Raw genomic sequence first — 23,447 nt, 5'->3', positions numbered from 1 at the left:
GGACATATAGATCCCATATACATCCTTCCCATACTGAGGGAGTTTTCAGTTTGCAGAAAGAGGACACATACTCACCACTAAAGTGGTGAGCTGGAGGGGTCATAACGTGTCCACCTTGCTACTTGAGTAGATCTTGACCACACCTTGCATGAAAGCTTCATGTGAGACAGACATGGAGAAGGCAGGATTCTGGGCCTCGTTATTTGCATCAACCATTTTGGGTAGCGTATGATTAAGTGGCAAATGCAAGGTGGCACGTGTGTTGACTTGGCTGTCTGATTCAGAGGTGGCCCTTTCAGGTGAGGTGAATGTGATACTCAGGTAAGGTGGGACTTCCACTAGACTTCTAACAATCTGATTTGATTCTGTGAGTGGGGAGACCAAGAAGAGGGCATTCTAGCAGAATGGAGCTTGATTTAGGAAACATAAAGAAATGAAACTGGGGAAGGAATTGAAATTATCTTTTACTTTATTTATAAATATTAGTGGTCTATTTTTTGATATTTCAAAAAAATAATAAGAAAAAGTTAACTGATGACTCCATACTGAATCTCAGAATCAAAGCATTCTATAATAGACATACTCTTACTTGATATACTCTTTTGTTACTTTCCTTGCATTATTATTGCTTAATATTTCAATGTAGCAATTGTCTGATTCCTTTCCTGAATGTATTTATGTTCGTTATGTTCATTCATTCTTTTTTTTTTCACAAGACTTTTTTTATTATTAATAAAACAAGAAAAACAGAAGCAACAAATAAAGACCATACTGCCAGGATACATAAGCCATGTGGTCAGAAAACCCATTTTCAAAGAACAACGGTTGCTGGTGTCAGAGTTTTATTGAATTCAGCAGGGGAAAGGCAGATGGTTGGAATGAAAGACCCATTGGGCCCCTGACAGAAAGGTTTTATAGGGACTCCAGCCCCTTACTGGGGACTCCTCTTGCTACCTTCCTTGGAGCTTAAGGTGCAGGGGGATTGGGCTTCTCCCTTATGATCTCATGACTTTTTGCAAGTCTAATTAGTTCAGCCGGAAACAGAGCAAAGGAGGCTCTGCATACCTGCAGGCCCGTTGCTGGTACCCATCTTTATGTTTTAAAAAAATATGGAAGTCTTAAGGGGGATGGAGGATAGCAAGAAGAATGGGTGCCTTAGCCCCAAAGGAAGCAGGCTGGAGGGGAGAACAATCCATCTCAGCTCATCAGGGTCTCCTACATTCTGAGAATATCATGCATCAACTCTACTATCTTTGGAGAGGGCTGGGTGATTGAGTTATGGCTCTGACTCCTCTCTGGGAGTGGAGAGTGAAGATGACAAAGAAGGCCATCTGTCCCAGAGATGGGAGACACAGTAACAGTATAAGACAGGACAGAAGAGAACACAATAATAACAAATCCAACTGGAAAAAGAGTTTATAAGGGGTGGGGGAAGGAAACATGCAAAGCACACACCTCCAGAAGTAGAGGAAGTTCCCACACTTGCAACATCCATCCTCTTGAAATAACCAGAATTGATCCCGGTAAAGGTAGTCCTTTTTTTTCTATAGAGTATTCTCTTCTGCTGGGAATAAACCTTGGGAATGGCTAGGCAGGAACAAAGGAAACTTAATATGGGAAATGAATCTTACACCCCCTAGCCCATCATCACAGCCTGCATAACTGGCCACACCCCTACGGAAGGGTTCCAGCCCCAGGAGGGATGTGAGGTCCTGGTGACGAGAAGCAATAATCAAACACCTTCACCCAGGCTTGAATGCTTTTGGCCCTCTCTGGGCTCCTATGCCCATGTAGGTGGGGGTGGAAATGGGGTGAAAGAAGAGATTAGTCAGTCCTTAAGAGAGATTCTCTCCAGTTCCCTGCATAATCACAAAAGTCCTCTTAGGTCCCACCTGCATGAGGTGCCAGCCTACTGACCATTCTCCACCCCACCTCTGTATGTAAGATTGGCCATATTTTATGATGTGTGTGCATGCCTGCTCCTACATCCTTAGTGTCTTCAAAATCCTCCATCCCAGGGCCTACCAGGAGGGAGGCATGCCACAGTGAATTCTATAAAGTTTGTCAGCAAAATTCAAACACTCTTAGTTCATTCTACACAGCAAAGTGCATCCGGAGTAGTTGCTTGAATGAGGTTCATCTGTCCAGTCAGGTCCTGACGATGGCAAACAACCCCCTTCCCCCAGCTCCTATTTTATAGAAACAAGAGAACATTTTACAAAGAGCTAGGCACTTGGGAGAGAGTCAACAATAACACTCTAATAAAGCAAGCAGACAGGCTGGGGCAGAGGGAAGAAAAATGGACGAAGGGAAGAAAGGACAATGTATTTCTGAGGTCCAGAAATAGCCTACTCAACAAGATGGAGTTACTTGGATGGAAGGAGCCTGCAGCCTAAATTTAGGAAAGGAAGAAGAGAAGTAGTGGCTAGAATATCCACAATTCCCTCAAGCCTCTGAGAACCCCACCACCTTGAACATCACAGAGTCATGCAGTCTCTTAAGCAAAGATGTTGGTAATAAAATCCAGGAACCGCTTAGCATACTGCTCAGGATGGACAGTAGAGATCTCTGCCCCAGCCCCATGCTTGACAGTTTTGGCTGCATGAGCTGCTTTCTTCTTGGCATCATACTGTGTCAGGATGTCAATGAAGCCCATGAAATACGCTTCCTTCTGGGGGGCTCTCTCAGCACTCCGGATGGCTAGACATCAATGAAGGACTCAAACTCTCCAGGGCCCAGGGGCCGATGGGAATGCATGTAGCCTCCGATACTCTCCGGGGAGATGTCGTAGGAGCCCACCAGAGCAGGAGGTCCAGTCAGGCCACAGTCCCCATCCCCCTCTGACTCATCCTCCCGAATGGACCCCTCCTCCTCTGGTTCAGAGCCCCGAACGATGTCGTGGATGCCCAGCAGAAGGCTGTAGTCCATGATCTTTAGCTGCACTAGAAACTCCACATCTCTCTTTAGCTTCTCTAGAAACACTTTCTTCTCCTCTTCACCAATGTAAACTTTCTGGTTCTTGTTGAGAAAGTCCATATCCTTAAGGGTGGGCAATTCTTTAACCTTTTCCTTATCACTGGCTTCCCGGGACACTAAGGAACCCTTGATGTCATACTTCCTGTGCACAGGAAGACGGTGGCTAAACATACTGCGCATCACAAGCATGTAGCTGTCTTCATTGTCCACACTGACTCGGTACATCCCCAGGAACTGGGGCAAAAGTGTGTTGCCATGGCACTTCACAATGTACTGGTGGTAGTTGGAGAGGTTGCTATGCATGTCAGCAATGTCCTCACTGGATACTTCTTTGATGACCAGAGTCGGATCATAGGAGATAAGGAAACGACCGTCACTGTCTTCACTTTCATTGTGGGGGCTTCGGGTGAGGGACACCAAGTAATCCTGGTCATCAATGCCAAATCGATCACGGAGGTTCCTGAAGACCTGAGGACGATACTCTTTGAAGTTGAAATGACTGGGCAGATTTTCCCTGTGGAAAAGGTAATTGTTGACCTTGATCTTGGAGCTGGCCTTAAAGTCGTCTGGCGGCAGCATCACTGGGGGAGGTACCTGGCTGAGCTCATTGATCGAGTGGGCTACGCCCCACAGGAACACGCCCACCAGCGGGTCGGCCGCCCGGAACACCTTCAACTTCTGCTGCACGAAATTCTTCTTCTTGGTTTTGGAAGCGAAGCTGAAACCCGGGCCAGGGCCCGCTGTCGCCGCCGGTACGGTGGCCGGTGGGACGGAGGAGGACGCCATAGTCTCCCGCGCTCGACCGAGTGGAAGCGGGAGCCGGCTGCGACCCGGGCGCTCGACCCGGAAGCGGTGCTCACCTGCGCGGCCCTATGTTCGTTCGTTCTTTACGAAGTTTCTGTTTCTAGTCCTTATTTTAAACATTGTTATTGTTATTAAATTTGAAGCCTTTTTAGTTTTGTGAAGACAAAAAATGGAAACCTAATAAACACATATATATGTAAAAATTTTTAAAAAGAAATGAAATTGGAGAAGGTGGGTGGCAGGTATGTAGGAAAATTTAAGCAGTAGTTACGTTAGAGTTGAGATTTGATGATGTAGACATTGAGTAGCCATCAAAGAAATTGCTTTTGCTTATTTTCTGCTAGTGCAGCCACATGATGAATGAGAAAATTTGAGAAGATTATCATGGCCCGGTAATGTCTGACAATTCTGAGGTGTGATTCAAAGACCGGAGGAGGGACCAAACATTTTTCATTTATATGAGGTGATACAAAGTGATTTTAGGACACTTTGTGTTTTGATGAATGATGAAACTCCAACGGAGACAGTTTACTGTTAGGTCTCTCTGTATGTTTTATGGTCTGCTGGTTCCCAGGATTATGAATGAGTACTGGGACCAAGTTGAGCTGATGATGGAGTGATCACAGGTACAGAGCAATGCTAGTTTATTATAGCAAAAAGAAAGAAGCTATATGAAGTAAAAGCAAAGAAGAAAACTACACAGGACGAAACAATGTGAAAATATGTCCCAGAAAAGGGGGAACGAGTTAGTCTCCATGAGTTGAGAAAGACCCCAAAGTCTAGTCTGAGCCCACACTGCCTTTGATGTGCTCACTAGTTTATCCCACCTCCCTCCTGGGAGGACTGGTTATCATTCCTGGCCTAGGGGGCGATTGACAGGTTGGGATTATAAAACAGATTACATAACAGTTTGGTTATACTTGTTATGGTAGAATGTTTCCCTTTCTACCCATACCTCTTTCCCAGAATCCTTCACAAAAGCCCCACCCATGCTATGCTAATTAGATGGTAATGATCCCTAGGTCAGTTAAAGGTCCCTAGGAACTCCTCACTGGGTATGTTCTCACCAGGGAACAGTTCCTAGCTGTAATCTGGTTCCTAGCAACAATTTGGTCCCCACTCTCTTTCCTTAGCCACTTCCTTCCCACATGTCTACGCTCTGCCAGACCTAACTTTATTTCTTTGGCTGTTGGTGCTGCCTCTGTTATATGGAGCAAACTATGCGTGGGTTTGTTATCGGGATGATGGCTCTCTAAGCAATAGTCTCTTTGTCATTGATCATGGCCAGATGTGGAGTCTCTTAATCACTCTGGGCCCAGAGGAGCTGACGGTGGGCCAGGCATTGTTATTTACTAAGCATGCTGCATGTATCACATGTGAGGAACTGAGGTGCAGGGTTGCTCAGGAGACTTCTTTCAGCTCACACAGTGGTGGTGCTGAGGGGCAGTCCCAGGTCGATCTGGTTCCCAGGCTGAGCCTCTGTGTGCCCGTTACTAAAGCATCCTTGATGGCCATGTCCGTTTGATTCTGCTTTACTGAAAAATGTTAGGAAGCCAATGGATGCAAAGCTTTAAAATAGGTTTTTGGAGAGATTTTCTGAGGCTGTGTGGAATATAGCTAACTATAGCTATATTAACTAACCAGAGGGTGAGTTATGGTGGAGAGAGTTATATTTCATTGCTTTACTTGAGCCACAACTGTATCTTTGTCACCTGTTAAAAGCTGACCTAAATCAATTTAATCATGTGCAACTCCTGCAGGTGAAGTTTAACTACTCCCTAGCAGCCTTGCAATTTACCAGTTTTTAAAATACGTGTATTTAAAATTTATTAACTGTGGTAAAATGTTTATAACATAAATTTACCATCTCAACCATTTTAAGTATACACTGTAACATTGTTAAGTATGTTCCCACTGTTGTGTAGCTGATCCCCAGAAACATTTTAATTTTTGTATAACTGAAATTCCATACCAGTTAAATTGCAACAACTCCCCATTCCTTCTACCCTAAAGCCCTGGCAACTGCCATTCTACTGTGTAACTCTATGCCATTGACCACACTAGATAGGTCACATAAGTGGGCTTGTACCGTATTTGTCTTTTTGTAAGTGGCTTATTTCATTTCATACGCTGTATCAACCTTCATCCTTGTAGCATGTGTCAGAATATCCTTCTGTTTTTTAAAGATTAAGTAATTTCCCATTGTATGTGTATCTTGTAAAATACCCGTTCATTCATGGACGGGCACTTGGGTTGCTTGCTCCTGTCGATGAGCATACAAATATCTCATCAAGATCTTGTTTTCTTAGTTATTGTTTTAAGACATTTATATTCTACATTTAGTAAGTTTCACATGTACCCTTGTAAGATGCACCGTAGGTATAATCCCACCAATCACCCTCCCTCCACCCATCCTACCCTCACCCCTCCCATCCCTCTCCCCTTTCCCCATGTTCTTAGGTTGTAACTGGGTTATAGCTTTCATATGAAAGCCATAAATTGGTTTCATAGTAGGGCTGAGTACATTGGATACTTTTTCTTCCAATCTTGAGATACTTTACTAAGATGAATATGTTCCAGCTCCATCCATGTAAACATGAAAGTGGTAAAGTTTCCATCTTTCTTTAAGGCTGCATAATATTCCACAATAACTAAGAAAATGCCAGGAAGGCTATCTTAACCAGTGTGATTTAATAATAATAAAAAAGAAAGATTCTCTATCTTCATTAAAGTAAATAAAATAATAATAATTTTAAAGTGTTGTTATGAGGAACGAGTTAATATGAAAGAATTTGTTGAATAATAAAGTGCTAAAAAAACTTTAAAAAAGATCTTGTTTTCAATTATGTTGGTTACATAATCAGAAGTACAATTGCTGGATCAAATGGCAATTCTACATATTTATTTATTAATTTTGAGACAAAGTCTCACTATGTTGCCCTCGGTAGAGTACCATAGCATCACAACTCATAGCAACTTCAAACAGGCACCCACCACAACGCCCGGTTTTTTTTGTTGCAGTTGTCATTGTTGCTGTAGCTGGCCTGGGTAGGGTTCAAATCTGCCAGCCTTGGCGTATGTGGCCAGCGCCCTACCCTCTGAGCTATGGGTGCAACCTGGTAATTCTATTTTTAATATTTTGAGAACTGCCATATATTTTTCATAGCAACTGTAGTATTTTCTGTTACCCCTAGTAATGAACAAAGCTCACCATTTCTCTACATTCTTACTAGCATGTATTTCCATTTTATAATAGCCGTCCTAATGGATATGAGGTGATATCTTGTAGTTTTGACTCATATTTCTGTGATACTGAGTGTCTTTTCATCTGCTTGTTGGCTATTCGTGTGTCTTCTTTGGAACAACATCTATTTACATCCTTTGCCCATTGTAAAATCAAGTTATTTATTTTTGGTTGACTTACAGAAGTCCTTTATATGTGTTCTGGGTATTAAATCCTTAACAGACACGGCATGCCAGTGTTTTCTCACATTCTATAAGTTGCCTTTCACTTTGTTGATTGTGTTCTGTGCCCAGAAGTTTTACATTTTGATTTAGTTTAGTTTATTGGTTGTTACTTTTGTTGCTTGTGCCTCATAACAAACGTATTGCCAAAATCAGTGTCATGAAGCTTTTCCTTATGTTTTCTTCTAAGTGTTTTATAGTTTTAGTTCCTGCGTTTGGATTTTTGATCCATTTTCAATTTGTATAGATAATGTAATGATTTACTGGGTTTTAATGAAAGCAAATCTCAAATGAAATTCTGTCAAAAACACAGACATTCATTAAACACACAAAAGTAGCAGGGGCAAGTGTCCACGCAAGCTTTCTGGAGGGATCATAACGTGTCCACCTTGCTACTTGAGTAGATGCTTGACCACAGTTTGTGTGAAAGGTTCATGTGTTACAGACACAAAGAAGGCAGGATTCTGTGCCTAGCTGTTTGCAACAGGCAAAGAGACATCCTCCTAAACTTGTGTTGGATGTAGCACTGACAGGGTTATGCCTTAACCTCATCCCTTGACTGAGTCTTCACCTTTTCAAATATGGGAATGTTCTCTCATGTTATAGACAGTCTATGTACATTGAATTCCTTCTGGGTTCTCCAATGAGACCAAATGCCTGACATTTATCTTGTTAATTAAATAAACCACTAATGTCACTAATGAAAAGCCATTTCTGATATTCACTATGCTAAACAGAGAAGCCTCTGGTGTTGATCAAGATATGAATGAATGGGTGAAAGATATATGAGTAACTAGAATGCTTGGCTGGGTCTGAAATGTGGCCCTAGTGACGTGATCCTAGCTGACTCTGGGCATCTGAACCCCCAATTAGGGCCCATGACTGTTGCTAAAAGTAAAGCTTAGACTAACTGATCTAAATGTTGCATCCTATAGTAAATACATTATAGGAATAGCAACATCTGTCTATTGGTTTGACTCATTTTCTTTCTAGTCTTAATGATCATAGCATGTTTTTTGTTTTCTGTCTTGTCCATACTGTTCTTCTCTCTGTGTTACTTTCTGTTGATCAGAGGTATTAGGGAAAGATACCCAAGCAGGGAAAATGCTGGAAACACGGGGCATGAATATATTGAACATATCTATCTTAAAATTATCAAACTTGTTATTCCTAAATCCTAATGAAATTTCTGAGGTATTTATAGGTCTTTAAGTGGGCTCCTTTGTGAAATGTACAGTTTAATTCCTGGCTCTAGAGATCTTTATAAACTACCTTCTCAGTCTGTTCAGATTGTAGTTTTGCATCTGGCAAAGCCTCTGTTGGCCAGAAGAGTTTTATCTAGTACTTTTATTCTTGACAGGTTGACTTACTTTTTCTTTTTTATTTCTTTCTTTCTTTTTTTCTTTCTTTATTTATTTTTTATTAAATCATAGCTGTGTACATTAGTATGATCATGGGGCACCATACACTTGGTTCATAGACCGTTTGACACATTTTCATCACAGTAGTTAACACATGGTGTCTCTCCCAGTTTCCAACCCGGACCCCAGATAAGTCAGTTTCCTGGGTTTTTTGTTGTTGAAAGCAGGGCCACTACTATTGCCGATTGGCGCCCAAATACGTGACATTCCCACAGGTGTATAAACAATTCTTAAAAGAACATCTATTCAAATGAGTTTATGATGGTCTGGATTGTCTGGATCACCGGACCTTATAATTCCCTGTAGTCCTACATAGCACCTCTCCCTCCAAAGAAAGAGACACAGATTTGGGTGGTGCCTGTAGCTCAAAAAAGTAGGACGCTGGCCCAATATACTGGAGGTGGCAGGTTCAAACCCACCCTGGCCAAAAACTGCAAAAAAAAAAAAAAGGAGAGAGAGAGACTTAGATTTTACTATAGAAAAAAGTGGTGACAGTAGGGTTAAAAAAAAAGACTGAAAGAAATGTGTATCTTAGTAATCTACATTGAATAGTATGAAATGCCATTTTAATTAACCAGTTTGATTAAAACATTTCAAATTGTACATAAAACCAGTACATTGTACCCCATGATTGCATTAATGTACACAGCTGTGCTTTAATAAAAAAAGTCTTATATAAAAGCTTATGTGCAATTTAAAATAGTTTACTGGTAAACTAATTTGCATACTAACTTTATGGCCACCTTGTATGTGATTTACACAGAAATGATTTTGCAATATGTTAGTCAAGGTTTATTTTTCCATCATTGAATTTATAGCATTTAAACTTTTTTTTTTTTAATCTAACAAGATCAACTTTACACCTGGGCTGCCATCAGTCAACCCACACACTCGCTGGATTACTCCCAGGGGCAGTTTCCCAGGCAAGTCCCATCTGTGTGGCCATCGTCTAAGCCTCCTGAAGAAGAACAGAGGCCAATGGATACTGGAGCAGGTAGGAGACCAGGACAGGGAATGTTCTGCAAGAGCGTAACATGATGGGTCTTTAAAACACTGCTTGCTGGGTAGTTAGTCTGTTTCTCTTCTGAGTATTTTTTAGAGTATAATCTTCAGATAAACCAATTAAAATCGCATCGCTAAGAGGCTTGTTAAGTCAAAGATTCTTTATCCCCACTTTTAGGCTTGCTGAGTAAAAATTGTAGGGACAGAACATTGGAATTCTCCAACAATTATAATATCTACTAAAGTTGGAGAACTACTACCACCAGATGTCAAGTGGGAGCCACTGCTGGAGGCAGAAGCTCTACATCCTGCTTGGATTAAGAGAACCCCAAAGTGGGGACATTTCTATCTGTTGCCTTTGAAAGAGTGATGGCCACCATACCATGTCCCTTTGAATCTCTTCACTTTAATGTAGAGGATTTTTTTTCTTGCTTTTTTTTTGGGGGGGGGAGGGAGGTTGATGCTTTTTTTTTTTTTTTTTAACTATTTTGCAGTTTTTTGCCAGGGCAGGGTTTGAACTGCCACCTCTGGTATATGGGGCCGGCGCCCTACTCCTTTGAGCCACAGGCACCGCCCCTTTTCTTTATCCTTTATCTTCAGAGATAACATGGCGAGGCAAGTTAGAGAGTTTTATTAAATCTCAGGGTTTTTTGTTTTTTTTTTTTTGTTTTTGTAGAGACAGAGTCTCACTGTACCTCCCTTGCGTAGAGTGCCGTGGCGTCACACAGCTCACAGCAACCTCTAACTCTTGGGCTTACGTGATTCTCTTGCCTCATCCTCCCGAGCAGCTGGGACTACAGGCGCCCGCCACAACGCCCGGCTATTTTTTCTTTTTGTTGCAGTTTGGCCGGGGCCGGGTTTGAACCCGCCACCCTCGGCATATGGGGCCGGCGCCCTACTCACTGAGCCACAGGCACCGCCCTGAATCTCAGTTTTAAATAAACTTTTTTTAATAGCATAGCATTCACATATAATCTATTTTCAATTTTAATTTGGGGTTCTTCTTTTCTGTTGTTTTATTTTATTTTATTTTATTTTATTTTATTTTGTTTTGTTTGCAGTTTTTGGCTGGGGCTGGGTTTGAACCTGCCACCTGTGGCATATGGGGCTGGCACCCTACTCCTTTGAGCCACAGGCGCCGCCCTTCTTTTCTTTTCTTTTTTTTTTTTTTTTAGTTGCAGTTTTTGGCCAGGGCCGTGTTTGAACCCGCCACCTCTGGCATATGGGGCTGGCATCCTACTCCTTAAGCCACAGGCGCTGCCCATCTTCAATTCATTTCTTTCATTGTCTTAAAGTATATTGTATTGCTGACTGGGAAGATAACATGCAATAAGCATCAGCTTTATTTGCAGCAGTTCAGGTGATCTCCAAGCCCAGTGCTAGGAAAACACTTTCTTGTACAGAATAAAGAGTCATGTTTATGTTATAACACTTTAGGGACTTTGGTTGCTTTATCCCTTGTTTTTCCCTCATTTTGATGTTGTAAATCCCCAACTTCTTCTCGATTGATTGACCAGGAATAAATATTGACTTTTCTGATGATGGGAGAAAAGTAAATAAAAGGACATCATTACTATTCATAGGATCTCCCACCCATCTCCATATTTTCATAAATGGTAGCATAAGTAGTAAAGTTAAGAATTTTGATGTTTCTTTCTGATTGGTTCTTAGAAAGAGCGTCATTAAAATCTTAATTTGGATTTATAGTAAAAGTGGATAACATGGGAGCCTGGAGCCTGGAGCTCGGGCTCTGCCACCTATGAGCTTTGTAATCTTAGACAAATTTCTTAACTACTGTACTCAGTTTTCTCATTTGTGAAATGGTGATGAGCCCTGGTTTCTACCGCACAGGCCTATCTTAAGGATTATATGACATTATGTAAAGCATCAGAACTCAGAACGCAATAACTGGATCCCTGTATTTACTGTTATTATAATTATCTTTATTTCCAATTATCTTCCTCATGAGCTCCCTTCAAAACTAACAGTCCAAGTGGATTTTATTCCAGGCTCCTGCTTGGAGTCCAGCTATGGTAGCCTAGCCTCCTATTTTTATTCCAGTCTCTAGAGCAGCAGTTCTCAACCTGTGGGTCACGACCCGAAGGACCCTTTCACAGGGGTCGCCTAATATCAGATATTTACAACATGATTCATAACAGTAGCAAAAATTACAGTGATGAAGTAGCAAAGAAAATAATTTTATGGTTGGAGGTCACTACAATATGAGGAACTGTATTAAAGGGTTGTGGCATTAGGAAGTTTGAGGACCACTGCTCTAGAGAGATATATTCATGCCTTTCTTCTTTCTGTTAATGCGCTGAAAGGGAACCTGCACTTGACCTTGAATCTCCCTTTAATGCCCAGTATTTTTCAAACACTTCCAAGTGTTCACTGGGTGGGCTGTACTCACCATAAACGTTCTATGTAAGACTCTAAGTTGATCATAACACAGAGAACAATTGATCTAAGACCAAGGCAGAGTGCCTTAAAGCAAAGATTTTTAGAGATGAGGGACTTCTAACATCATAGCACCTGAAAATAAAACAAGTGAGTGAAAGTACTTTTAGTTTTCAAAGGAAAAGCACAGAACTAAATGTATTAATCCTAGTATATACATTGTTCTATTTGATCCTATTATATACGTTGTTATATTTGTTTATGTTAAAGATCATTTATTGGCAGAAAAATACCCAGATGTAGATATAAAATTAGTCAATTACATGGCGATCCCTTTTAAGAGTTCATATCCTGTGTTTTGATTGTAGATGAGGGTGATAATTCCATGTGCTTTGTTCCCTACAATATCTTCTTCACCTTTTCTAACTGAAACATTTATATTATATTCTAAAATTTTAGGGTACTCTAAAAAATATTATGAAACATCTTATGTTACTAGTTTCTGGAGGGGCACTGACTAAAAGTTTATTGAAAGTGATAATCTGAATCTTAGTTTGGTAAACAATGGTTGTTGGGATTGATGCCAGGCAAGTTGTCACCTAGTTTTTTTTTTCTTTATGATGTGATGTAGGTTGCAAAATGCTAGAGCAAGTAATTTTCAATGCAATAACTTGTCTCCTTTTAAAATATGCATTATTGAAGAGGATGATGAGGGTAGGTAGAAAATAATTTCACTTGAGACTTGTCTTTCTTCAGTTGCCTTATTATTAACCCCAACAGTCATGGAGTATTCCTTGGTTCAAAGTGATCTAATGGTGCTTCCTAACCATTTCCTGCTATGACTCCATGACATTCCTTTGTAAAGACATTTCCACAGGGCAGTCTCATTCCCAGAGAGCCAAACCACACTCTCTTCTAGTCAGTCAAGAGTGAGAATGTCAATATGACAGGGAACATCTTGTCTAGATTCTCGTGTTCTGTATCAATTGCAAAGTTTTATAATTAATAGCAATAAACTATTTGCAGTACACTTAACTGATGGCTACTTCATATTGTGTTTAACATGGTTAAAATGTGGTGTATGCAACACATGACTCCTTTCAATTTTAATTTAAAGAGTTTGATGACTTTTTTCTTTTTGAAGAAGAGAGACTTATAGATTCAACTTAGAAAACTAAGAAAAATGTTTTCAGCTGTTACTAATTCGCATGTAAAAGACATTCTGTGTGATGTAATTACACAGAATGATTCAAGTACGCAACTGATTCAGCTTCCTGGTGCTCCCTCTTCTGCTTTTCTCAAGCATTATCTCACTTTGATTTTTCCATGATCTCTTCTGTGAAAGAGACTTTTCTCCATTTTCACATGGTGATGAAGGAACGGACCTTTCTTTATATGCATGTGGAGGCCAAGGTGAGGTCTGGGTGCCTCTGCTCACCAGGAGTCCTGGGAATCTTTTCTTCCCATCTCTCTGTGCACTTGGCACACTGTCATGCAGATGGGCTCCACCTATTGACGTCTACTGAATGCTTTCTAGAAGGATAAGCCTGGTTGCAAAAAAAAAAGTTAGGAAGTAGTAATATACTGCAAGGGTTGGTGGTAGAAACTGATAAGCAAACCTTTCCACTTATCTTGTTTTGTCTTTATCTTTTCTCTTCATTTCCCTTTATCATCCAGTACACCCACCCACTCTGGTTGTCCTGTTTCTGGGGTTCCATGACATTTTATGCATATCTCTGCCATTTGAATTATTTATAAAATATATTGTACTTGTATTGTTGTGCCCAGGTCACGGGGTACCCCTCATAAATCACCCAAAGACCAAGTCCGATGCAAAAGCAAGAGGTAGTTTATTCACAAGCTCGGGCCTGGGCTTCTCCGTTCCTGAAGCAGCAGGAGAGCAGAGAAGTCCCGACCACAGAGGGAAGAGCAGTTTTAAGGATACAGAAAGGAAAAAGGGAGGGGGGATAGGGGCTTAGGGAACTGGACAATGTTTGCCTTGGGCTGATTACTTAGGAAAAAGATTTACTACTACTGGGGCCGAGGGTGAGTGCCATTATCTCTGGGCAGACATACTGGAGCTGGAGGTAGGGGAGGAAGCAGGTTGCCTATCACCTTTGGTATGCAGCTGCAAATTGAAGGCTGTGGGGTGAAGGGGGTAAGTGAAGGCTGTGAGACAAAATGGAGTTAGTTTTAACAAAATGGAGTTAGCTTGGTCCTTTCAGTATCTGCTTACACGTACACATGTCTTTCCTGTGGACTTCCAGCATTTCAAGATCGTTTGGTTTTCTTGGAAAAATATTGAAATAAATTAAAAAAAAATCTACTTAGCACATCAATGCAGGATTTGAGGGAGAGTTTTGTCTGTGTACTAAAACAGTCTGTGGGTTATTTTAGGGGCTCAATAGTAAGTTTCAAAGGCCTTCAATAGAGTTACACAAAATCAAAGCCATAATTAGCTTGAGTTTGCACCTTCAAGGTGAACCAGAAGCAAATAGGGACTTGATCCCTGGCTGTTTCTTTTATGGAAAATCAAGTCCCTTATCTATGTTTGAACATGTGAATGGCTAAGAGAGTGAATAGGATTGAATTTAGAAAGACAACTTGAGTACAGAAAATCCTAGGGAAAAAAACATATGGGAGAAAATCTGGTAGAAAGATGGTAGGAACTTTTTATATAGAAATCCTTAACAGGAAAAATGTGGTTATGTGCTGTCTGAATGAATGGTAACTCACCTTCATTCCAAAAAATAATTTGAGCAGCTTATACATATCTAAGGCATACAAAAAATTACAAAGATACATAGATCAGAATAAAATGATTTTAGGATAGAACAATAAAAAGAAACTGAGATAAGCTGTAATAGAACACTGAAATGTATTACATAACAATCTCCAAGTCCGGTAGAACCTCTGTAAGTTGACCACCCAAGGGACTTTAACAAACTGAGGAGGTCAACATAAGGAACTAGGCCTCTTGTACTGATATGTACATGTGGTGCGTGTCTAGTCTATAAAAAATAGTCAACTTAAAGAGGTGGTCAGTGCAAGGAAGTGGTCCGCCATGGATGTTCTACTGTATTTAAAGGCAATTAGAAATTTATCTCTCAATTTCAAAGCAGAATGGGGAATGTGAACAATTCTGTATCATTCTCAAGTGTCCGTGAGATTGAAAAACAACAACCTTTCAGAGAAGCACACACCTTATCTGGCCTCTGATATCTAGGAAATGTCTCTCATGGCTTCTAAGAAAAGACATTCTGTGTGATGTAATTACAAATACTCATTTCTGTGTGTTGTGCAAACGTTTTATTTAACATATGTTTAGCTGAGATAGTACAGAAATTCTCTAAGGGGCTCAGAAACAGTTGATAGCATTCTCTCTCTCTCTGAGCTTCTCATTTAATCAAGGGATAAAATTTATTAGAATATGTAGAATGAATCTCCTACAGATAAAGTCTCCATTTTCAGCACATATAGACATATATATGAGGTAGACATAAAGTTTGTGTGCAATTTAAAATAGTTTAACATAGTAAGTTGCAATTTAGTAAGTTTCATAGTAAGTTACATACAAAGTTTGTGTGCAATTTAAAATAGTTTGGCATAGTAAGTTGCACACAAACTTCATGTGCACCCTGTATATGTGTGTGTATCTCTCTCTCCCTCTTTCTCTCTCTCTCTATATATATATATTATATATATATAGATATACATATCTATATATATAGATATAATCTATATCTACATATAATAGATATATTATATCTACATATAATATATATGTACACATTATAAAATTGGCTCACATTTTCCCTTTAGCTAGATAAAGCCTGGATGTGAACTTATTTTGTTGGCAATCAGGGGCAGATCCTCAGTGCTAGTAACTAATCAAATAAGTATAACACAGGATTGGCCCATTTAGGAAAATTAAAGTGTTTATCCCCAGCTTCATTTGTGGAAGAACATAGTATGTCAGAATTAAAAACATCTACCATTTATTAGCCAGCCAATCATAAGTCTTCCTTTTTAAGAGAAGTTTAATGAATTCTCTTTCAATTAAAATTGGCTAGATATGAATCAAATTGATGTATACCATTCAAGAAACTGTAATTTAATAATTTTATATAATTGTCTTTTCACTTAAAATGTAAAACTATTTAGAGACCACTAAATTCATTTTTAATGGATGATTTAATTTATTTTCTCATATTAGCAGAGAGTCTTCCCTTCATTTTCTTCTTGTCCTCTTTCTACAAATCCATAATTCATCCAAGTATGCTTGGTTTTATGAGTCATAGACTTATTTTGTGATAATAAAGAAATCACTCCTGAAACATATTTGGAATGCAGGGAGTTCAGAATTTTAGAGTATGCCACAGACTTTTATGAGTAATCTTTAAAATCGAGTCTTTAAAGTTTCATCAGGAATTTTTTTCTCCCTCTTTACTTCACAATGATTTCTGAAAAATTCAAGTTTCTTAATTTTAAGGATAAGTGAAGGAGGTGACTGTTTTAAATGTACCCTTGAGAGTGCTCTATCTTGGTTGTTCTTTAACCATTCTAGTTGGTGAATAGTTAAGGAGACTGTTAGCCAGTCCCAGAGCTGGGTTTAAGGCTGTTCTCAAAATGGCCCCTGGTCCTGGGAGAAGGACAGTGTTGGTAACGGGTACACTGGACTCTGCATGACAGCTGATCACTTTCACTTAGGGAGCTCTGGGAATGTTGCAACTCAGCTGATTTGTCACATCCACATGCCAGTGACTCTACCTGGAGCCCTTCCTCAGAAGCCAGTCCACTTCTCATTTGCTCCTCACCCCTCACTTCACTCCCCGGCCCTACTCTGCCATTCCGCAGGCTTCCCTTCCTTTCTCCTTCCTGTACCATCTTTCTTCTATTTTATTGCTTGCTTTCATTTGCTCGCTATTATTTTTTCTCCTTAACCTGTATCTCTTTCCTCTCTTGGAGGTTCTCATGCATCTCTCTTTATTTTGCAGCAGCGTTATTCTGTGCATTTCTGCCTTAAAATCTTGGCTCTCTGGAACCCCTGTATTCCAGCTTATGATTCCAAAGACAGCATTTTGACATCTAAACTTCTTCATACATTTTAACGTGAATTCAAGGAAATAAAAAGGATGGTCACAGGGCAGGGGAAGGAAGAATGAATTCAATTCAGTTAGCTTTTGAAATAGACCAGGGGTGTCCAACCTGTGCCCAGGGGCCAAATGCTGATTTTGTGAGGATGTTTTGTGCTTTGATGTCATGAAAAATATGCAGAGATCTTTTTTTGTTTGTTTTTCTCCTTTGATAACAAGCTTTCATTAGTGTTTGTATATTTACTGTGTGCCCCAAGACAACTCTTATTTTTCTAATGTACAGCTGAGGCAAAAAAAAAAAAAAGGTTGGACACCCCTCAATTAGACAGAGGGAAACTGCAAGTTTGGGTGTAGGTATTCAGAATATTTGATTGATACATCTTCCTAGTAAGTACTGTTTTTCTGAATACATTGTTTAGTAAACTACACTTGTTCTTATTTATTACCAGATCCCAGAAGTTTGCTCTTTTGTGCTGGTCACCAGGAAAGACTATAGAGAAAAGCTAGGAAACATTTTGTACATTTCTAATGTAAAGAATTTAGTGTACAACCAGGAAATCCTTCAGACTGTTACAGCACTATCTATTAATAAGACAGAAGTGGAAGAAAAACTCTCTCCTTTGGTACAAAGCTGGTAATTGTCTTGAGTCTGTTGTGTTCAAGGAGGATTCAAAATTATAAAAAAGTGAGAGAAAACAAGAGTTTGGCTTTGATTTACTGTTAACTCTTAACTAGCTTTACTCTTAAAGATTTTTACTTAAATTTGGCTAACTCTGTGTTCAGTTCAGAGTAGAGATTTGTCAGTATGAGAAAGAGAAAAGAATCCCTTTTTTATTAGCGCAATCAAATTAGTATTTGTCTGGAAAATGGTTGTATTTTAAGGCCGCTTTGTTTATATTCTCTTCCCACTGTGACATCTATTGGTAAGTGATGGCATCGTGCTCTTCTCAGTGATTTTTGCTTTGAAAGATGTCCACTTAGCTGAGGTCATGAAGTAGCTGAAGGCAAGGCAGGGTCTATATTGCTTCTTAGAAAACCATTACTCCCTCAGGACAGCTCCTTTTCATGGTGACACACCCTTCATGGTCCGATCACTGTTCTGACCTTTCAATTATTCTTTCATTCATTCCTAGAATTACTCAACAAATATGTTAAGCACCTGCTATGCGACTATCTAGATGTTGAGGCTACAAGAAGATGGAACAATTGACAGAAATCTTTGCTTTCACGGAGCTTCTGTTTTGGAATGGAGTAAGGGAGATATAAATAAGTAGGCAGACAAATGAATTATGGGACGGTGTGATAGTCAGTGTTGGTAAGAAGGTAAGGGACAGAGCATGGGAGTATTGAGTAGTGGCTTGGGCTGTTCCTTTAGGGTCTCCAGAGAGGCTGGAGCAAAGCCCTGGGAGAAGGGACTAAGGAAGGTAGACAGGCAGATGTCAGGAAAGAACGGTCCTCATCCTGGGAAGAGGCAACAGCTTCTGTGGCTTCAAGGCCCTATTTCCACTGATGTTTTAGAGAACACCAAGCTGGCCAGTGAGCATTGTGAATAAGTAGGGACAGGCAGGAGTGGTTAGGCTCAGGATAACAGCAGGTGAACCAGGCCACGTGGGTCTCTGTGGAGGCTGAGACTCTCATCTGAGGGAGGTGAAACTTACACTGTAGCTTAACAATGTGCTTTGCCATTCAAAGACTACATGTCCTGCCCGTATAAGAGAGAAACTCAATTCAATTCAAGTTGGGAGGAGGGGGGATGAGGGAGGAGAGGAGAGGAAGGGTTGGCATGCTCCCACTTAATGGGCACAATGTAAGGTATATGGCGCACATTTTGGGTGGAAGACAACCTCAAGTGGGACGCTACCTAATGAATGCAAATATTATAACCTATTTGTTTTCACCCTCACACTAACCTGAAATTAAAAAAATAAATACATCGGGCGGTGCTTGTGGCTCAAAGCCATAGGGTGCCACCCCCATATACTGGAGGTGGCAGGTTCAAACCCAGCCCTGGCCAAAAACTGCAAAATAATAAAAAAAATCTTATTTTTTGGTCACATTGTCACATACAGTGCTGCTAAGTTGGGGATGTTGAGCCGATCATGAAGAATGGCTGCTATATCCTGTGTCTGGGATCTGGTCTGCCTGCCAGTGTCAGGAACAATGTGACAGGAGATATAAACTCTCGTCTTCACCTCGCCAACGACCATGTGTCTGGGATCTGGTCTGCCTGCCAGTGTCGGGAACAATGTGACAGGAGATATAAACTCTCGTTTTCACCTCGCCAACGACCATTTGCATTGTGGGTGCTGGGTTCTTCACCTCTAAAATGTAGGAGATGATGAGATTAGTGGTTTTCAGATCTAATCTATTTGGGATTCTTGGAAGACCTTTCATTTTTATTTTTATGGTTTTAAATTTTGTTAGTAAGCTTCACTTAGAAGAAAGTGCCCTCCAGCTTAAAAACAACAACAAAAAAAAAAAATCCAGGACTTGATGTTCCCTTAGTTGTCAGGTGTGATGAATTTGCAATCTCCAGGAATCTCAAGTGACACAAAGAGTAAAGGAGCAAAATCCCTTCTGAGTCTCTTATTACTCAGTGCCTCTGGGTGACAGTGTCCATTATCTCTCAGGGAAATCAAAAGATAATTGTTATAGTGAGGTCCAGCTCTTGAGATTCCGTCCTTTTAAGATTCTTGGTATAGGGTGGTGCCAAAAACCACAAACAAACAAACAAAATGATTCATGGTACAGATGTAAGCTAAGTGAATAATGAGTAAAGGTCTTAAGGACTTCGTGGCATAATGTAGAGTGTAGAGATTGAAAAAAACAATTATGGTTGATGTGTAAAAAACGGCAAAGGACTATTCTGATGTTTAAAAATAATTAATGACGTGAGTGTTCATCACTGTATGTGTTCTGTATGCCAAAAGTAGTCATATCCTAATAGTCTAATAAGATAGTTGCAAGAGACTAAATATTTTTGGTATTTATGGTTGAAGACATATTTCAGTGAAAGTTTTATTTTCTGACTGAGGAAATAGGAAAATTTTTTCTTTAAGATATTGACTATCTACTTTTTTTCCAATCCAGAATCTCAATCTGCTGTTTTGGAATCTCCTAAAAAAGGTTCAGACGCTGCCCAGGAGGTAAGATGTTGAATGTCCATGTCTTTTATTTATCTTGAAATTGTGACAGATTCCATGATTTAACTTCCCATTTGCCAGGCGGGATGAACTGCCTTTGTTTCCCTAAGCTTGCAGGGAAATCCAGGCAGAAGAGTATGTCTGTTTCCATTTGTATCTTACAAAGAAAATCATTCTTGAAGTGAAACTAAGTATATGCTTTTCAGAAGCTGTGTCATTCTACATCCAGCCAAAGAGTGAGCCTGACAACAGCTAGCTCCAGCAGGAAACTGGCCACTCTAGGGAGCAGTCAGCCAAGTTGTGCCTGGGCAAATAGTCCTAAGGATATGATTATTATTATTTTTTTTTAGATAGCATCTCGCTTTGTCACCCAGGCCAGAGTGGCATGATCATAGCTCACGGCAGCTGGGCTCAAGTGATTGTCTTGGATTAGCCTCCTGAATATCTGTGACTACAGGCACACACCACCATGCTGCCTAATTTAATTTGGGAGTTAGGGGTAAAAGCGAGGTCTCACTGTGTTGGACAGAATAGTCTTGAACTCCTGGCCTCAAATGATCTTCCCACCTCAGCCTCACAGGTGTGAGCCTGACTGAATATGATCTTTTAAAAACTGTCAGAACTTTTTTTCTTTTTTTGAGACAGAGTCTCACTATGTCACTTGCAATAGAATGCTGTGGCGTCACAGCTCACAGCAACCTCAAACTCTTGCATTTAAATGATTCTCTTGCCTCAGCCTCCCAAGTAGCTGGGACTACAGCTGCCTGCCACAACGCCCGACTATTTTTGGTTGTAGTTTTCATTGTTGTTTAATAGGCCCCGGCTGGACTGGAAACCGCCAGCTTTGTTGTATGTGGCTGGTGCCCTATGGGCACCCAGCCAAACTGTCAGAGCTTTTTAAAAATCAGATTAAGATTGTTAAATTGCCATATAGATGACACACTTGTTAGTGAATTAATCTATAAGTTAATTTCCATGGAACATTGTTTTTTCTGTTATTAAAATCAAATTTTATATTTTTTCTTATACTAAAATTAACTTTTAAAAAAACCTACAACAAAGGAAATGTTTGTATGGAATAGTAATTGTGAATGCCAATTGCTCATTTGGATGTAAAATAGTTAAATGTATTGATATTTACTCCCAACTATGCTTTTGACAGTGACTTAGTATTGGAAAGAAGTAAGATATTTTGAGTGTGCTCCAGGAGAAAATGAGAAGTCTCATACTTGGGTTTTATATCTAGATCTATTTTTTCTTGGTATGTGATGACATAATTAGATTATCTATGATGTAGTGTTCTTCTCTGTAAAATTAAAGATTTGGTGATTTTTGAGAACTCTTCAAAGCATAAAATAACTTCTCTTTTAAAAAGAAGTCTTGCGAAGTCACAACCTCGGAAGCCAGCTTTCCACAGAAGCCCCCGTCCAGTAGGAGAGTTAAAGGACAAAAATTCAGCAAGTAACCTGGTGGATTTGAGCTGCAGTAAGAGAGAAGGTTGAAGAACGCACATCAACCCTGCTAAGGCAAGCTGTGACCGCAAGGATACAAACAAAAGGTACAAAATCCATCACTAAGCAGACGGGAGTCCCCTCCCCCATGAGAACAGCTCAGAGTGCCCCACAAACTATTGGGCAGAGTTCAAAGGTCCTCCTACTATACTCTATGGAAGAGACCCTCTAAAAACTGGACCTACCTCCCCTACTGGGGTGCCACGGTGTCCTCCTGCCAGGCATAAAACTGTATAAACTGTATATAGTCTCTACTTGGAAATCTGAGCTCCCAGCGCTCCCCTCCACTCACACTGAGGTCTGAAGGCCAGTCCCCCAGGAGTTCAGAGTCTTGGCTGATTTCACGAAGGGTGTGGACCATGCCTGGACTGTAGCTGGTCGGCGCCGGCACCGGGGCACGGGACTGAGGAGAGGACGGTTGGTGGAGAGGGAACTGCACTGGAGTGGTGGTTCCCTGAGGCAAAGTGTGACAGCTGTCTTTTGGTGAGAATACAGCCAGGCATAAAACTGTGTAAAACTGTGTGTGTTCTCTGCCCGCAACCCCGGACTCCCAGCGCTCCCCACGCTCAACTCTGCTCTCGCTCCAAGGTCTGGAGGCGTGTCCCCCAGGAGTCCAGACTCTTGGGTGATTGCTCGAGGGGTGTAGAAAGTGCCGGGCTGTAGCTGGTCAGTGCAGACTCTCGGGCATGGGAGCAGAGAGAGGACGGTTGGCTGGAAGGGAGCTGCACTGGAGCAGCAGTTGCCTGAGGCATAAAAGAACAACCCTTTTTTGCTAACAATATGGCTGAAGCAACACCCCCTGTCTCCCTGGGCAACCAGAGACTGTGAGTATATGATTTTCCTGAGGCAACTCCAAATTGCAAACCGGGGAAACTCCCAGGGCTGGGCTGACCCAGAGGTCAGCCTAAGATGCTGAACCTAAGATGCACCTGGCCCTCAAGGGATCTTCAGCATATAGACAATACAAGAACAAAGACAAGCTGATTTGGAACTCAATTCACCTAATCTTCTGCAGGGGAATCGCAAAGTTGTTTTGTTCTGTTCTGTGAGTAACAATTAATCAGGGGCGAGACTGGAAATGAGTGAAAACCTCCCAACCTTCATCAAGGGCCTGAGGTTGTCAGGCCTCACCTCCTCCTGCTAGAGAGAGGCGGAGTGCAGCGGCCTGGCAGACTTCCTTGTGATTCAGGCAGGTGCAAACTCCTGGAGTACCGGTTCACTACAGACAACTGGGTCAGCCAACTGCAGAGCTATCAGTGACTGCGTGTGACAGTGTGCAAGGTGGGGAAGGAGGCATCAATGTTCCTAGACTGATCTATTGGCTGGGTGGCTCCTCCTGACTCCATGCAGCACTGGAGCAAGCCACACCAGAGTAGTCACCAGACCCCTGTGATCCAGTTCCCAGAGACTTCTAAAACTCTCTCACCCAAGACAGGTGCAGACTGAGACAATTGATTTGGACCTTTTGAACTGAATCAATCGCCTGAGGACAAATCAGGTGGTGCCCTGGGTACACGGTGGTATGAAGGTTTGATTTTCCTTTTCCAATTGTTTGCCAGTGGGAGGCAGGGTGACTTAATTGCTGATATTGCTCCAAAGCTGAGACTTCAATACAGAGTATCTGTTTCACTA

At 40.9% G+C, this 23,447-nt stretch overlaps 1 protein-coding gene across 1 annotated transcript; it reads right to left on the bottom strand.

The window, feature by feature from the left end:
* Nucleotides 1–716: 716 nt before the first annotated feature.
* Nucleotides 717–3,762, bottom strand: LOC128582310 (phosphatidylinositol 5-phosphate 4-kinase type-2 gamma-like). The gene is given in 2 exon segments (XM_053586084.1): nucleotides 717–2,703; nucleotides 2,706–3,762. Coding segments are annotated over 2 exon segments (1,263 nt in total). The 3' UTR covers nucleotides 717–2,497.
* Between the last annotated feature and the right edge of the window lie 19,685 nt (nucleotides 3,763–23,447).

Source organism: Nycticebus coucang, chromosome 1, assembly GCF_027406575.1.
Source record: "Nycticebus coucang isolate mNycCou1 chromosome 1, mNycCou1.pri, whole genome shotgun sequence".
Taxonomy (NCBI): domain Eukaryota; kingdom Metazoa; phylum Chordata; class Mammalia; order Primates; family Lorisidae; genus Nycticebus; species Nycticebus coucang.
This window is presented reverse-complemented; position numbering and strand designations above follow the sequence as displayed.